The following is a 16,955-nucleotide window of genomic DNA, read 5'->3' as shown; positions in this document are numbered from 1 at the left end:
CTGGTGTCAAGTCGTCACAATAAATAGGATGAAAGCTAAATGCATATCATTAACAAAATAAACAGAATAGTTAGTATGTACAAGTAAAATAAAGAGTAATAAATCTGTGCAATCTCTCACACAGATAGATTCATTCAATCGTATTTATTGAGCGCTTACTGTGTGCAGAGCACTGTACTAAGCACTTGATAGATAGATGATAGACTGTATTTATTGAACTCCCCCAGGGCCCGGGCAGCACCGGCAGTTATAATCGTGTTTGTTGAGCCCGGCTCCGCCAGTTGTCAGCTGTGTGACTTTGGGCAAGTCTCTTGACTTCTCTGTGCCTCAGTCCCCTCATCTGTAAAATGGGGATGAAGACTGTGAGCCCCCACCGTAGGCCAACTTGATCACCTTGTAACCTCCCCGGCGCTTAGAACAGTGCTTTGCACATAGTAAGCACTTAATAAATGCCATCACTGTTATTATTGAGAGTCGATTCTCCCTTCTACTTTCCGTGGCTCAGTGGAAAGAGCCCGGGCTTTGGCGTCAGAGGTCAGGGGTTCAAATCCCGGCTCCGCCACTTGTCAGCTGTGTGACTTTGGGCAAATCCCTTAACTTCTCTGGGCCTCAGTTACCTCATCTGTAAAATGGGGATTAAGACTGTTTGCCCCCCCGTGGGACCACCTGATCACCTTGTAAACTCCCCAGCGCTTAGAACAGTGCTTTGCACATAGTAAGCGCTTAATAAATGCCATTATTATTATTATTATTATTATTCTACTTCTTTGGTTCGAGGACGCCAGAGCGCATGCGCCGCCGCCGCAAAAGTGGGGGCGGGGGGAGTCGATCCTCCTCCCTCCTTCTTCGGGTCGAGGACGTCAGGGCGCATGCGCAGCGGCCAAAAAAAAAAAAAAAGAAGGTGTCGACCCTGCCTCCTCCTTTGGGTCGGGGACGCCAGGGCGCATGCGCCGCGGCCAAAAAAAAGGGGGGGGGGAGAGTCGATCCTGCCTCCTCCTCTGGATCGGGGACGCCAGGGCGCATGCGTCGCGGCCGAAAAAATGAAACGGGGGGGAAATCGATCCTGCCTCCTCCTTTGGGTCGGGGACCCCAGGGCGCATGCGCCGCGGCCGCAGGGTTGGTGGGGGGTTAGCCTGCCCTCCTCCCCCGCCGGAGCTGAGGAGGGAGCCTGAGCCCCAACTTGGTGTTGGCGCCTGCGCAGACCGCCCGGCCCGCCCCACCCCGCCCGCTCGTTGGGGCTACTGTTGGCGCCTGCGCAGACCGCCCCGCCCTCTCGTCGGCCCCCGGGAAGGGGGGGAGGAGGAGGGCCGGTGTTGGCGCCTGCGCAGATCGGCCGGGCCGCCCCGCCCGCCGGCTCTCGTGGGGTTGGCGCCTGCGCAGATCGGCCGGGCCGCCCCGCCCTCTCGTCGGCCCCCGGGGAGGGAGGGGGGAGGAGGAGGGCCGGTGTTGGCGCCTGCGCAGATGGTCCGGTCCGGGCCGGGGCGCCCCGCCCGCCGGGGGGAGGGCGGGTGTCCGCGCCTGCGCAGAGCGTCCCGGCCGCCCCGCCGCCCTGCCCGGTCCGCGCCCGGTGGTCCGGTCTCGCCCGGTGGCGTCCGGTTGGGTCCGGCCCGGTCCGGTTCCGTCCGGTTCCGCCCGGTTCCGCCCCCGCCCCCACCATGTCCGGCTGGCAGAGCTACGTGGACAACCTGATGTGCGATGGCTGCTGCCAGGAGGCCGCCATCGTCGGCTACTGCGACGCCAAGTACGTGTGGGCCGCCACGGCGGGGGGGATCTTCCAGAGCATTACGGTAAGGACACCCCCGCACCGCCCCCCCCCCCCCCCCGCCTGGGTGCGCGCACTCTGCGCTAAGCGCTGCTCCCTCCTCCTCCCCCCGCAGATCTCCCGCACCTCCCCTCCCTGCACCCCCTCAGGCCTCCTGCACCCCGCAGATCTGCACCTCTTTCTGAACCCCACAGGCCTCCTGCACCCCCTCCTCCTGCACCCCTCAGATCTGCACCCCCGCAGACTTTCTGCACCCCACAGGTCTCCTGCACCCCCTCAAATCTGCACCCCCTCAAATCTGCACCCCTCAAATCTGCACCCCTCAGTTCTGCACCCCCGCAGACTTTCTGCAGCCCACAGGCCTCCTGCACCCCCGCAGACCCCCCTGCACCCCCTCTTCCTGCACCCCTCAGATCTGCACCCCTTTCTGCACCCCTTTCTGCACCCCCGCAGACCCCCTGCACCCCCTCCTCCTGCACCCCTCAGATCTCCCCTCCTGCACCCTTCAGATCTGCACCCCCGCAGACTTTCTGCACCCCCGCAGACCCCTTGCACCCCCTCCTTCTGCACCCCACAGACCCCCTGCACCCCCACAGACCCCCTGCACCCCTCAGATCTGCACCCCTTTCTGCACCCCACAGGCCTCCTGCACCCCCGCAGACCCCCTGCACCCTTCAGATCTCCCCTCCTGCACCTCTCATATCTGCACCCCTCCTGCCCCCCCTCAGATCTGCACCCCCGCAGACTTTCTGCACCCTACAGGCCTCCTGCACCCCTCAGATCTGCACCCCACAGGCCTCCTGCACCCCTCAGATCTGCACCCCGACAGACCTGCACCTCTTCTTGCCCCCCACAGACCTCCTGCACCCCTCAGATCTGCACCCCCTCTTGCATCACCCCCCCCCCCAGCACCCAGGCCCGGCTGGCAGACCTCCCGTTCGCCCCAATGTGTATGTGTCGGGGACCGGGGGCTACTGCTTAATCGCCTCCGACAGGTTACGGCATTGCCGGCACTGCGGCGGGTGGAGGAGGAGGAGGAGGAGGAAGAGTCCTGCCAAGGGGGATTCTGCCAGACCTTTTAGCGGAGCCTTCCCCAAGGCCTGGCCTGGCCACTTAGGCATCCCACTGGGAGGGTCTTCCATGAATCCCAGCCTCCCTGGACTGATGCTTTTTCTTTTAATCCTTCAAGATGGCGAATTGCCATCGCTTTATCGCCTTTCTCCCCCCCTCCTTTTTTTTTTTTTAGACATATCAGTCTTCTTTTCTCCCCAGCCATCGGTCCGGGGCAGACCGCTTGCGATCCCGGGGCGAGGCATCGGCACGCTGTCCGCTTTCGGAGCCCGGCGGTTAGATCTGTCCAGTCAGTAAAGCCAGCTAAGGATGCCGGTGCTCGTTAGGAGAGGTCGGTGCCAACGGTCCAGATAACGTGCCATCGGGCTCCCGGTGGCAGCCTTTTTAATCTTGCGTTTTAGAGAGCTGCGACCGAAAGTCCGGGGTGGGTGGAGAGGACGTCGACGGTGTGAACGGATCCGTCACCCAGCTTCCAGACTGGCATATTGACCCTCCCGCTTATAATGGCGTGCCCTGTGGCACGTGGGATTGGGCCCGATCTCCTCTTCATCCCCCCGTCCCCCAGGCATCTTTCATACGCTGCCGCAACCGTAATTCCTTGGTGTGGCTTAGGAGCCGTCAACCCCCCCTCCGAGCTTGCTTCACCTTGGAAGAGACTTGTGTAATTACGCTGTCGTTGCCTACCTAGGGATGCCGGGAACGTTTCATCAAGTGAAGCCCCGAGAATTGACAGCCCTGGCTCAAGTTTCTTCCCCCTCCTGGCATCCCTCGCGCCCTCCTGCCCGTCCCTTGTCTTTGTGTGACTCTCCGCTGCCGTCAGGCCGGGAAGATTCCCGGCGCGTGCTTGGAAATGGCCGGGGCCTGCCGCTATGACTGTGCAGTTCTGCTGGGGGCAACGCTTCCCTTTCCAGGCATTGGATCGTAGAAAGCACGTTTTTCCTTCCGTAGCGTTAGCTCCCTGATTCCGCCTCCGGATCCCGCAGTCCCGCCTCCGTTATTTTCCCCCAGCACCTGCCCCAGTTGACAGAAAGGCTAGATTGCGTGAGCGTCAGAAACCCCGCCGGGTTTTGCGCCCACTTGGTTTGGCTTTTCCCGGGACGTGGGGCCGAGGAGGAACCTAATGAATACCGTTACCGCTGTTAAAAGCGAAAGGAATTCGGGAGGGTGACGTGGAAAAAATGAGAGATGGGGAAGATTCCTTGTCGTGGGTTTATATGTACCACCCCCCCCCCCCCCTTTTAGACTGTGAGCCCACTGTTGGGTAGGGACTGTCTCTATATGTTGCCAATTTGTACTTCCCAAGCGCTTAGTACAGTGCTCTGCACATAGTAAGCGCTCAATAAATACGATTGATGATGATGATGATATGGACCCTCCCCCCCCCCCCCCTTTTAGACTGTGATCCCACTGTTGGGTAGGGACTGTCTCTATATGTTGCCAATTTGTACTTCCCAAGCGCTTAGTACAATGCTGTGCACATAGTAAGCGCTCAGTAAATACGATTGATGATGATGATGAAGGAATCTTCCCCATTGATTGATCGATTGATATGTATGTGTGCTGATTTCCAGTGGGTTGAACGCTAAGCTCCCCGTACGTAGGTGATGCTTTGGAGTAAAATGGTGAGGCCGGCTCGTACTTCCCAAGCGCTTAGTACAGTGCTCTGCACACAGTAAGCGCTCAATAAATACGATCGAATGAATGAGTGAGGCACCAAGATCTGCCGGTGCATTGGCTACAAGGTGATGAAAGGTGTAGAGCGGTAGGACAACAGACCTGTACTTATTACTTTGGATAAACCCTTTTCAGGCACCTAGAGTTTCGAATGACAAAATGTTGAGACCAAATGGCTTCGGAAATCTTAAGTGAAGAACTTGGTGAGGTTTACGCGTCGGTTGCCTTACTTGGTTCCCATTTTAGGGATCTCTGAACCAGTTATGTTTCCAGACTTAAGTAATGAGCTCAAAGTTGAAATTCTTTTCCAAAACAGCGGACTGCACTCTCCCATGTATCGCTAGAAGTGAAATTCCGATGTCTTAATAATATCCAAACCCCACTTCCCGTCCTCATACGTTGAGCCTTGCAGGTGACTTTATAAGGGACTCAGAAGGGAATTCACTCTGACTCACCGGTGTTCTCTCTTTGGCAGCCTATAGAAATAGATATGATCGTAGGAAAAGACCGAGAAGGTTTCTTCACCAATGGTTTGACTCTTGGGGCAAAGAAGTGCTCGGTGATCAGAGATAGTCTATATGTTGACGGCGATTGCACAATGGACATCAGGACAAAGAGTCAAGGTGGTGAACCGACATATAATGTCGCCGTAGGGAGAGCTGGCCGAGGTAAGGGGATTTTTCTTTTTTTTTTTTTAAATACCACGACAGCTTCAAAAGCTAATCCCTGTTGCATGCCGCTATCAGACCAAAGTTTCTCTGACACCCGCAATCTGAAACGCCCAAGACAATCCCCACTCTCCCTCTCCGGGACCTTGTTATTGTCGTACACGGATTGCTCACGAGGGCAAGGTGATTGTTCTTCCAGATCGAGAGCGGACAGTCGTTAATTTACCGTTGTTACTTTTCAACTGAGCGTCTGCCCGTTCAGCCCTCTGTCTAATAAACTAATACATTCCGTGTGGAATAAACTTCATCAAAATCTGCCCGTCAAAGTGCTTGGCGCAGCGTCAAGAGGTTGAACCGTATGAACAGCTTTCACTTGCGAGCCCGCTGTTGGGTAGGGACCGTCTCTCTATGTTGCCAACTTGTACTTCCCAAGCGCTTAGTACAGTGCTCTGCACACAGTAAGCGCTCAATAGATACGAGTGAATGTAAACAGGATAGCGGATAGAGGCACGAATGTAATCGGTGGCCTTTTTCAAGGCCTTGTGATCCATTCTGGGAATGGCTGGACACTCTTGCCCCTCCTCCTTTCCCCTTCTGCTGTCAGCCTTTGGCCATTTTACTCCATTCATTCATTAAATCGTATTTATTGAGCGCTTACTGTGTGCAGAGCACTGTACTGAGCGCTTGGGAAGTACTAGTTGGCAGCATATAGAGACGGTCCCTTACCCAGCAACGGGCTCACAGTCTATCTTCGCACCTTCCCCAGAAAGTGAGCAGGAACAGAGAGAGGAGATGAAATTCCCAATCGGGAAGTGAGCTGTCCGTGAAGGGTCGGCAGGGGAAGAAAGCTAAACTCATTCCAATATCCAGTTTTAACCATCACCAATAGATTTCAGTCATCAGTACTACCTCCGCTCCCTATCGCTGTCTGGATAATCCAGGACTTAAAATGTGGGGATGTCCCCAAGTTTCTAGCATAGGATTTTTATGTAGAGCCCCCTTCGAGAATGCCTGTTTTTTTTTTTTGGTTTGTAAGCCAAGACAATAAAAATCATCTTTTAAAGTTCTGAAGTTCATCTTCAAAGCTACGGATCGTATTAAAAAAAAATCTTATTTACGCTGGCTGTTTGAAGTCTGAAAATTGAAGTGCTTATTGTACTATTTTTAGGCAGCGCATTCTCATGTATTTAACCACGAAAGTGAGCAAAGTTGCTCTTCAGAGCAATATCCGATTGGAGCTATGCCAAAAAAAGTGACTTAAAAAATGGACTTAATTTTTTGAAAGCCAAGTGTTTTAAGAAGCAGCGTGGCTCAGTGGAAAGAGCCCAGGCTTGGGAGTCAGAGGTCATGGGTTCTAATCCCGGCTCCCCCGCTCGTCTGCTGTGTGACCTTGGGCAAGTCACTTAACTTCTCTGAGCCTCAGTTGCCTCATCTGTAAAATGGGGATGAAGACTGTGAGCCCCACGTGGGACAACGTGATCACCTTGCATCCTCCCCAGCGCTTAGAACAGTGCTTCGCACATAGTAAGCGCTTAACAAATGCCATTATTACTATTATTATTATTATTAAGGCCTTCTAAAAACAAAAGAGATTGGAGGCAAAACATATCTCAAGTAAGCTAAGCCCCTAGAACTTTTTTAAGCAGTGAAATTCAGAAGTGTTGTTATCAGAATTGGAATATCATTTCTTTCTCTGTCCCGAGAAAGACCCTCATTTACGCAAAAGGCGACTTACAGATATGGAAACATAATTTCTGAACATCCCAATATCTATTTTACTAGTATCTGCTGTAGACTGTGAGCTCGCTGTGGGCAGAAATGTGTCTGCTTGTTATCTCGTACTCTCCCAAGGGCTAGTCCAGTGCTTTGCCCACAGTAAGCACTTAATAAATACAAATCAATCAATCAATCAATCAATTGTATTTATTGAGCGCTTACTGTGTGCAGAGCACTGTACTAAGCGCTTGGGAAGTCCAAGTTGGCAACATATAGGGACAGTTCCTACCCAGCAGTGGGCTCACAGTCTAAAAGGGGGAGACAGAACACAAAACCAACATACTAACAAAATAAAATAAATAGATATGTACAAGTAAAATAAATAGAGTAATAAATATGTACAAACATATATACATATATACAGGTACATATACAAATGAATTAATTTTTTAGACTGCGAGCCCACTGTTGGGTAGGGACTGTCTCTATATGTTGCCAACTTGGACTTCCCAAGCGCTTAGTACAGTGCTCTGCACACAGTAAGCGCTCAATAAATACGATTGATGATGATGATGATGAATGAATGAATGAATGAAAACCTTTCAATCAATCAGTGATATTTATTGAATGCTGTCTGCGGAGCACTCTTCTGTAGATGGTGCTTGGGAGAGCGCATTAAAACCCAGTTGGTAGACGCATTCCCTGCCTGCGAGAACCTTACAGTCTAGGGGGCCGTGAGCCCCACGCGGGACCACCTGATGACCTTGTAACCTCCCCCAGCGCTTAGAACAGTGCTTTGCACATAGTAAGCGCTCAATAAATGCCACCATTATTATTAATAGTGCCGGCAGACACCGGGACATTGTTTCTTCCTGGGTACCTGATTTCTTCTGGGATACCTAGGTGAGACAACGAAGAGCTCTCAAATTCTGGTGGAATTGATTTTCTTTTAATTGGAGGCCGGTGCCTGACATCTAGTGGAAGTGAACCTGATATTTTTGTTTTTTGCGGGCCTTTGTGTTTCGACGGAAGAGCCGAAGTTTCCAAGCCCACCTAGAATGCTTACGTCCCCCTCCTAGCCCCATGTCTTTGTCCCCACCATAAACGCTCCCGTCTCGGAAACGAGTCTGTCAGACAAAGCGCGGGTCTTAGAGACTGGTGGATCACCTCTTACCTCTTAAAAGAGAAGCAGCGTGGCTCAGTGGAAAGAGCCCGGGCTTTGGAGTCACAGGTCATGGGTTCGAGTCCCGGCTCCGCCACGTGTGTGCTGTGTGACCCTGGGCAAGTCACTTCACTTCTCTGAGCCTCAGTGACCTCATCTGTAAAACGGGGATTAAGACTGTGAGCCCCACGTGGGACAACCTGATCACTCTGTATCCCCCCCCCCCAAGCGCTTAGAACAGTGCTTTGCACATAGTAAGCGCTTAACAAATGCCAACATTATTATTATTACCTAAGCTCAACTCCCCGGAAGCTGCTCACCGACAAAAGCGTAGCCCCTCGGTCGGCAAAACGCACCTTTATCTAAAGACAAGGATCACTCTTCAGAATTTATAACGTGCTTTATAACAAAAGAAGACTGACTGTAGAACCGCCTTGGAAACTCCTTTAAACATCAAATGACGAATCGTGGCTAGCAGCCAAAGCCGTAGATTCTAATATCGTCTTTTTGCGTACTGCCTGTGAATTTTGGTCTAACTGTTTTCCCTCGATCTTCGATTTTGCTCCGTTAAAAAGTCTCACCCGCACCAGGTTGGGTCAGGGTCATTTTTTGTTGTTGTTGCTGTTAACGATCATTGCACGGAAATCTGCAGTGTCATGAAATACATTTTTAGCGGCAAGCACGGTGGCCACTTTTACGCATGCCCGAGAAGATATTTCTCTCTAGCTTTTCTGTCTTTCACCAGATTTGCAGCGTCTAACCCTCTAAAGTGATCCCATCAATGCTCCTTTCTCGCCTAGAATCCAACTTAATGCGACTGCCACAGCTTGAATCAGTTGTACTTCCAGCACTGTCTGCTACTTGCAAAGCTTTCTTGTCTAACCCTTCTTTTAAAACACTTTTTCTCTTTTCTCTTTCAGTCTTGGTCTTTGTAATGGGCAAAGAAGGGGTCCATGGAGGCGGATTGAATAAGAAGGCATACTCAATGGCAAAATACTTGAGAGACTCTGGGTTCTAGCTGCTAGGCAGACTGTTAAGTATTAGGGGAAAATTGCTCTTAAACTTTCCTGGTTGTAACCCTGAACCTTACATTCTGGAAATTTTATTAGCAATGCAGGGTGATGGGGCATGAACCTGTGTCTCCTTTGTATCCCTTTGTTGGTGGGGAAAGGTGTGGTTTTTTTTCCTTTGGTTGGTTTTTCTTTTTGGGGGTGGTGGTTTTGTTTTTTCTTAAGTAATTCTGTTCACTTTTGTTTTGTTTCCTTGTGTACTCCAGCATTGGTTATAGTCATGGGAAAGGAAGGTGTCCATGGAGGGGCACTCAACAAGAAAGCATTTGAACTCGCGTTATACCTGAGGAGGTCTGACGTCTAAGCAGCCTCTCCCCGTCCACCTAGCAACTGTCCTCGTCAGCACCCAAGTGTTCCCAGTGCTACCAGACAGTAGATGGTAGTGGAATCTATTTTTTTTTTTTTTTTTTTTAATTTACCCATTTTCTAATGTCATGATTCCGGTTCCCTCTGGATTGTTTGTATATTAACCAGCGTATGTAACAGTCCCATATCCGACACCATTATTGCAGCACAATAATGATATGCATGATATCTTGAAATTTGGGGGCGGGGGGCGGGGGGCGGGGGCTGGGGGCGGGCGGGGGGGGGGGACATGCCAAGTTGGGCATTGCTTTGTCTTAGCAGTTTAGTGTGACGTCGACGACTAAAATAAGTAAACACTAAACAAGGGGCCGATTGTACAATCTCGAATTCGATCGATGCCTCCTCATTTGATCCGAGCAGATCCGCAGCTCATTCGGTCTTCCTTTTCGTAGAGCATGGTTGGGAGGAGAAAGTGCATGCGTGTCTTTTCTCTCTCCCTCTCCTCTCCTTCTCCTCTTCCTCCTGCTCCCTTCCCCCCCATCCCGTGTCCCCCGTCCACCTCCGTGTGGAATTTCGTTTGCTGCCGCCCACCCTCCACCGCGCCCGGTTTATCTTAACCGATCGGATACCGGTTTCGTTCCTTCGCCGTCGAGAGCCGCGGTGCATTCGGCCTCGGGGTCGGCGCACCCCAGCCCAGGCGTGCGTCTGTTTTTGTAGCGTCTCCGGCACGTAACTGCTTGCAGCGCAGCTGCAAAATAAGAGCCAACGGTGCAGATGCGATGCCTCCCGTGACTGCCCAATAACTGTCCCGACGGGCAGTCCGTCGTTACGATAGCTCAGGCACACAGAAGGGTGATTATTTGCGCGGAGGGGAACGGGAGAGCCGGGGGGATTGCTTTTCTGAGCGTTTTTTGGTTTGGTTTGGTTTGGTTGGGTTGGTTTTTTTCAAAAATTCTTTTTTGCACCAGCTCTTGTTTCGTAGCTGAGCTAAGAAGGCTGCCGTTACGGACATTAGCTATCCCAACATAACCATCTGGAGTGTGTCCAGTTTCTGTTTTCTATAGGACCAATTTTCATTGGCAGCTTTGGGTTTTTCTATGAAATTCGCGACCCTCAGCTGCACACTGGTAGTCCTGACTGACCGGCTCGTTTCGGTCAGGTCACCGATTGGGAAAGAGGAAATCGAATCGCTGCCGTGATGCCGATGTTTTTTTCAAAGTTTCCTGGGCTAAAGGTATTGAAAGATCGATATTTCCGATGGGGGGGAAATCTGCATTTGGCCCGTCACACCCTTGCTGTGGAGTAACTGCACTGTGCTCTCGTCATCCAAACCCTGTGTAACCAAATTGTCAGTTCAAAGCACGGAACTAACTTGTACGTCCATTTAAAAAGAACTGCAGAATTCTGTATTCAAACAAATAGATGGGAGATGGTATTGGTTGGAATAACTGACTTGGCTGTCTTGTGATGAATTTTTAATATGTATTCTGTGCCATACTATTGTTAAAAATGAACTGTTGCTATTGTGAGATGGATTTTAACCGACCTATTAAGGGTTTCCTTCGAATGGCACTACTTTAGGGACATTCTAGTATTTGCTTCTATTGTTTGGGCCTTGTGGATAATGTACAGATTTAAAAAAAAAAAAAAGAAATCTTGTTGCGGATTGTCCATTTCTTTCCCTGCACTTTGTTACATCTGGGATACAGTCTAACTCATCTGATTTAATATGCCTTTCAAAAAATGCCATAACTATTAAAAACACCTTGTTTACAGACAGATGAAATAAATTTATTCCAACCAAATAAAATTAGACTCTTGTAGTTCTTTCCGAAGCAGAACAGGCCGGCCGGTGTGTTTGTGGGGGGGCTCAACGTCTCTTCCCTCCCCTCTCACGGGGGATTGGGAACACGGCTAGCGGTTTGGTCATTTTTGAGGAGGAAAACCGGGATTCGTTCATTCAGTCGTATTTACTGAGCGCTTACCGGGTGCAGAGCGCTGTACTGAGCGCTTGGGAAGTACAAGTTGGCAACATATAGAGACGGTCCCTACCCAACAGTGGGCTCACAGCCAACCCGATTTATGGGGGGAAGGAATTATTGCCAGGCTCGAGGGAGCATCTGGCTGCAGGTCTATCTGGTAGACAGATGAAAGGTAAGACTGCATTAGTTGGCAAACTCTCTGAGCCTCGTGGAAGGTGGCGGGATCCTTTGGTTCTTACCCATCAGTGGTATTTATTGAGCGCTTACTAGGTGCAGATACGAAGCACTTGGAAGAGTACCACTTAAAAGAGTTGGTAGACACGCCGCCTGCCCACAGCGAGCTTACGGTCTGCACCCTTAGACCACTACGCCGTCGTCAAGGGGTTAGGACTGTGGGCCAATTATGGCTTCTTCCTTCGTACCGTTAGGTTCGTCTGGTTCTACCGGCCGTCGGGGTGGAGCTTTGCGGTTGTCGGGGCTTCCCCCTCTCGATTACGAACCTGGCCACGATCGATGCGGCGGTTCCCGTCACCTCCAGGGAACGCGTTGTAACGATAACGACGGTATTGGTTAAGCGCTGTTCTAAGCGCTGGGGTAGATACAAGGTCATCAGGTTGTCCCCACGTGGGGCTCACAGGCTTCATCCCCATTTGACAGGTGAGGCCCAGAGAAGTCAAGGGACCGGCCCAAAGTCACACAGCTGATCAGACTCCCAAGCCCGGGATTTTTTTCCCACTAAGCCACGCTGCTCCTAATTTCCCTTCAAAGCTTATTGACCGAGTGACAGCAGCAGACAGCAGGATCTAAGGGAAAGGGATGGAAGGCAGGAGCCTGGATTCTGTTTTAAGCTGTGCCATTGGCCTGCGGTGTGACTTTGGGCAAGTCACTAAGAGGCCCTGTGCCTCGGTTTACCCATCTGTACATAGAGGCTAGTCACACCCGTCTCTCCCTCACTCACAGGGTGACTGTAAAGCAGAAATGAGGTGATGGGTGAGCGGGAGCGACACAGAATGCAAGGTAGTGGCCATTCAGCGGCCTGTCTTGGGAAGGGAATATAATAATAATAATAGTGATGGCATTTCTTAAGCGCTTACTAATCAATCAATCAATCATTTATTGAGTGCTTACTGTGTGCAGAGCACTGTACTAAGCGCTTGGGAAGTCCAAGTTGGCAACATATAGAGACGGTCCCTACCCAACAGTGGGCTCACAGTCTAAAAGTCTCACAGTCTACAAGGTGATCAGGTTGTCCCACGTGGGGCTCACAGGCTTCATCCCCATTTTAATAATAATAACGATGGCATTTATTAAGCGCTTTACTATGTGCCAAGCACGGTTCTAAGCGCTGGGGAGGTTACAAGGTGATCAGGCTGTCCCAAGGGGAGCTCACGGTCTTCATCCCCATTTTCCAGATGAGGGAACTGAGGCCCAGAGAAGTGAAGTGACTTGCCCGAAGTCACACAGCGGACAAGTGGCGGAGCTGGGACTAGAACCCACGACCTCTGACTCCAAAGCCCGGGCTCTTTCCACTGAGCCACGCTGAATATCTGTTTTCCATTCAATACTGTCAAAAATGACTTTAGCTTTTCTCCAGTCACGCAACTTTTTACTATAGCTGCCTCCAGGTGATCTCAGTGGCCTCTCCCAAGATTTCCGCTTACGTTGAGTAGGTCCCCGTGATTATGATTTATTGCTGGCTAGCTTGTGAAAGAATAATGGCTGGCCACTAACGGATTCCAAGCCCTTCTTAATAATAATGATGGTATTTGTTAAGTGCTTACTATGTGAGAAGCACTGTTCTAAGTTCTGGGGTAGATACAAGGTGATCAGGTTGTCCCACATGGGGCTCACAGGCTTCATCCCCGTTTTAATAATAATAATAATGACGGCATTTATTAAGCGCTTACTATGTGCAAGACTGTGCAAGAGCCCGGGCTCTTTACACTGAGCCACGCTGCTTCTCATTATTCAAAATTCAAGTCTGGCTCATAAGCAACAAGCATCTAGACTGTGAGCCCACTGTTGGGTAGGGACTGTCTCTATATGTTGCCGACTTGTACTTCCCAAGCGCTTAGTACAGTGCTGTGCACAAAGTAAGCACTCAGTAAATACGAACAAATGAGTGAATGAATGCAAATCACTGTTCTAAGCGCTGGGGAGGTTACAAGGTGATCAGGTTGTCCCACGGGGTGGGGGGGGGAGGGCGGGCGCTCACAGTCTTCATCCCCATTTTACAGATGAGGTAACTGAGGCCCAGAGAAGTGAAGTGACTTGCCCAAAGTCCCACAGCGGACAAGTGGCGGAGCCAGGACTCGAACCCACGACCTCTGACTCCCAAGCCCGGTCTCTTTCCACTAAGCCATGCTGCTTCCCACAAGCAGCATGTGTTTATTGTCTGATACTCTGCGTTAGAACTCCTCCAGTCATCTAAATAATAACAATAATAAAATTATGGAATTTATTAAGCGCTTACTATCGGGCCTGGAATGGCCTCCCTCTGCCCATCCACCAAGCTAGCTCTCTTCCTCCCTTCAAGGCCCTGCTGAGAGCTCACCTCCTCCAGGAGGCCTTCCCAGACTCAGCCCCTTCCTTCCTCTCCCCCTTGTCCCCCTCTCCATCCCCTCATCTTACCTCCTTCCCTTCCCCACAGCACCTGTATGTATATATATATATATATATATATATATATATATATGTATATATGTTTGTACATATTTATTACTCTATTTTACTTGTACATATCTATTCTATTTATTTTATTTTGTTAGTATGTTTGGTTTTGTTCTCTGTCTCCCCCTTTTAGACTGTGAGCCCACTGTTGGGTAGGGACTGTCTCTCTATGTTGCCAACTTGTACTTCCCAAGTGCTTAGTACAGTGCTCTGCACACAGTAAGCACTCAATAAATATGATTGATTGATTGATTGATTGCAAAACACTGTTCTATGCGCTGGGGGGATACAAGGTGATCAGGTTGTCCCACGTGGGGCTCACAGCCTTAATCCCCATTTTACAGATGGGGTAACTGAGGCCCAGAGAAGTGAAGTGACTTGCCCAAAGTCACACAGCTGACAAGTGGCAGAGCTGGGATTTGAACCCATGCCCTCTGACTCCAAAGCTCCTGCTCTTCCCACTGAGCCATGCTGCTTCTCTGTTAAAGAAACGGGTCTAAAGCGTTCAAGCCAAAGAATCCTCTATCCTGGAGACTGTGAGCCCACTGTTGGGTAGGGGCTGTCTCTATGTGTTGCCAACTTGTACTTCCCAAGCGCTTAGTACAGTGCTCTGCACACAGTAAGCGCTCAATAAATACGATTGATGATGATATAGTTTCCAGAGTCCAGAGCTATTAGGACTTTGACGTAATTCGCTGTCAGTTCTCTAAGGGGGAAGCAACCCGAGGGGAAAGGCTCATTTCCAAGGACGCGGGTTTGGAAGTAGTTTCCCGTGAAAACTGGCGGTTTCACAAGGCCTTCCTGAGCTGGGAATACTTTTCATGTTGTTGTACTTTCCCAAGTGCTTAGTAAGTCCAGTGCTCTGCACACAGTAAGCGCTCAATAAATACGATTGAACAAATGAATGAACTTCCTCAATAACCTCCTGAAAGCTTGTTGTTTATGAGCCAGACTTGAATTTTGAATAATGAGAAGCAGCGTGGCCCAGTGTAAAGAGCCCGGGCTTGGGAGTCGGAGGTCATGGGTTCAAATCCCGGCTCTGCCAATTGTCAGCTGTGTGACCTTGGGCAAGTCACTTAACCTCTCTGGGCCTCGGTGACCTCATCTGTAAAATGGGGATTAAGGCTGTGAGCCCCACGTGGGACAACCTGATCACCTTGTATCCTCCCCAGCGCTTAGAACAGTGCTTTGCATTCATTCAATCGTATTTATTGAGCGCTTACTGTGTGCACATAGTAATCAATCAATCAATCGTATTTATTGAGCGCTTACTGTGTGCAGAGCACGGTACTAAGCGCTTGGGAAGTACAAGTTGGCAACATATAGAGACGGTCCCTACCCAACAGTGGGCTCACAGTCTAAAAGGGGGAGACAAAGAACAAAACAAAACATACTAACAAAATAAAATAGACAAGTACAAGTAAAATAGAGTAATAAATATGTACAAACATATATACAGGTGCTGTGGGGAAGAGAAGGAGGTAAGATGGGGGGATGGAGAGGGGGACGAGGGGGAGAGGAAGGAAGGGGCTCAGTCAGGGAAGGCCTCCTGGAGGAGGTGAGCTCTCAGTAGGGCCTTGAAGTACTTTGTACTTTTATACGAAGTACTTTGTACATAGTAAGCGCTTAACAGATGCCACCATTATTATTATTATTTTGTGGGTCTAAAAGGAAAACCATAGATCAATTTCACTAGCCCCTTTTTTATATCTAATTTTATCTACAGGGAGCTGCAGTTTAAGTGCAGGATGTAAATACGCCTGGTGGCAGAAGGATTAATTTGAGTCGCTTACCCAAATGTAGCGCTGGCACTATCAATCAATCACTCGGTATTTATTGAGTTCTTACTGCGTGCAAAGCTCTGTACTAAGCATTTGGGAGAGTACAACGTAACACCAACAGAGTTGGTGGACACTTCCCCTGCCCGCTACACTGTAAACTCACTGGGGCCAGGGTCCATGTCCACCAATTCTTATGTCGCCTTCTCCCGAGCGCTTAGCGCAGTGCTCTTTACACAGTAAGCACTCACATACGAGGGATTCCTTTTTAATGGATTCAAGGAATCGCTGTATTGAGGGGTCAGCGGTGGGCTGTTCCCTTAGTCTGTGCCAGCTAGTTTGGGAAAGGGAGTCTGAGCAATTATTAGACTTTTTGCCTTCCCGTAACCAGCCCAGTCGAATTAAAAGTAGGCCCCTCAAAATCCTGAAATATCTGATTTTGAGTTGTAACACACAGCTCTCCGCCTGGATCGTTTCTGGGTTCATCAACTAATTGGGGTGGGGAAGATCCAGCCATCCCTGACTGACTTTACCAAACCTTACCGGTGGTAAAATGAAGAAACAAACCGAGGAGAGAGCGTGACTTCTGCCAGTTGCCTTATCCCCTGTGCACAGTTTCAGTTCGAGATGTGTGTGTGTGAAGTCAGGCATTTGGCTTAGTTTCTGGTAAGTTTCCACATTAATGTGAAATAGCGGGTGGGGTTTTTTAGGATGGCACACCCAAACTGGTAAACCAATCTAAAAGAAGGATGGGCGTTCTCGCACTGCATTTGGATGAGGAAAGAAAAAAGAGGGCCTTGTCATTTCTTCAAAAGCTGAGCGGATTTCTCCAGCTGTAGAGTATTGACTACCCTTTAATCTCCATTTATGTAGAGTCTGGGACTCCTCTCAGTTGAATGCTTAGTACAGTGCTAAGCGCTCGGTACAGTGCTCTGCACACAGTAAGCGCTCAATAAAGCCGACTGAATGAATGAATGCAGAGGCAGAGTAAACTGTTGAATTTATACTTGGCTATTGTGAATAAAATTCTAGAGCGAGCTTTCATTCCAGAACCTTGGGTCAACACCGATCGATGTAACTGGAGTACCGTAAACAA

At 50.0% G+C, this 16,955-nt stretch overlaps 1 protein-coding gene across 2 annotated transcripts; it reads left to right on the top strand.

Annotated features, from left to right (window-relative positions):
* The first annotated feature begins 1,615 nt into the window (after positions 1-1,615).
* On the top strand, positions 1,616-9,674 carry PFN2 (profilin 2). 2 transcript variants are annotated; one of them, XM_038749610.1, is made up of 3 exons: positions 1,616-1,787; positions 4,983-5,175; positions 9,330-9,674. In XM_038749610.1, exons 1-3 carry the CDS (start codon positions 1,656-1,658, stop codon positions 9,425-9,427), a joined length of 423 nt encoding a protein of 140 aa, XP_038605538.1. In that variant the 5' UTR covers positions 1,616-1,655; the 3' UTR covers positions 9,428-9,674. The 2 variants fall into 2 exon arrangements, with proteins under 2 accessions (XP_038605538.1, XP_038605529.1); XM_038749601.1 differs by lacking the exon at positions 9,330-9,674 and adding an exon at positions 8,974-9,295.
* The last annotated feature ends 7,281 nt before the right edge of the window (positions 9,675-16,955 follow it).

Source organism: Tachyglossus aculeatus, chromosome 1 (genome assembly GCF_015852505.1).
Source record: "Tachyglossus aculeatus isolate mTacAcu1 chromosome 1, mTacAcu1.pri, whole genome shotgun sequence".
In the NCBI taxonomy this organism is placed as follows: Eukaryota; Metazoa; Chordata; class Mammalia; order Monotremata; family Tachyglossidae; genus Tachyglossus; species Tachyglossus aculeatus.
This window is presented reverse-complemented; position numbering and strand designations above follow the sequence as displayed.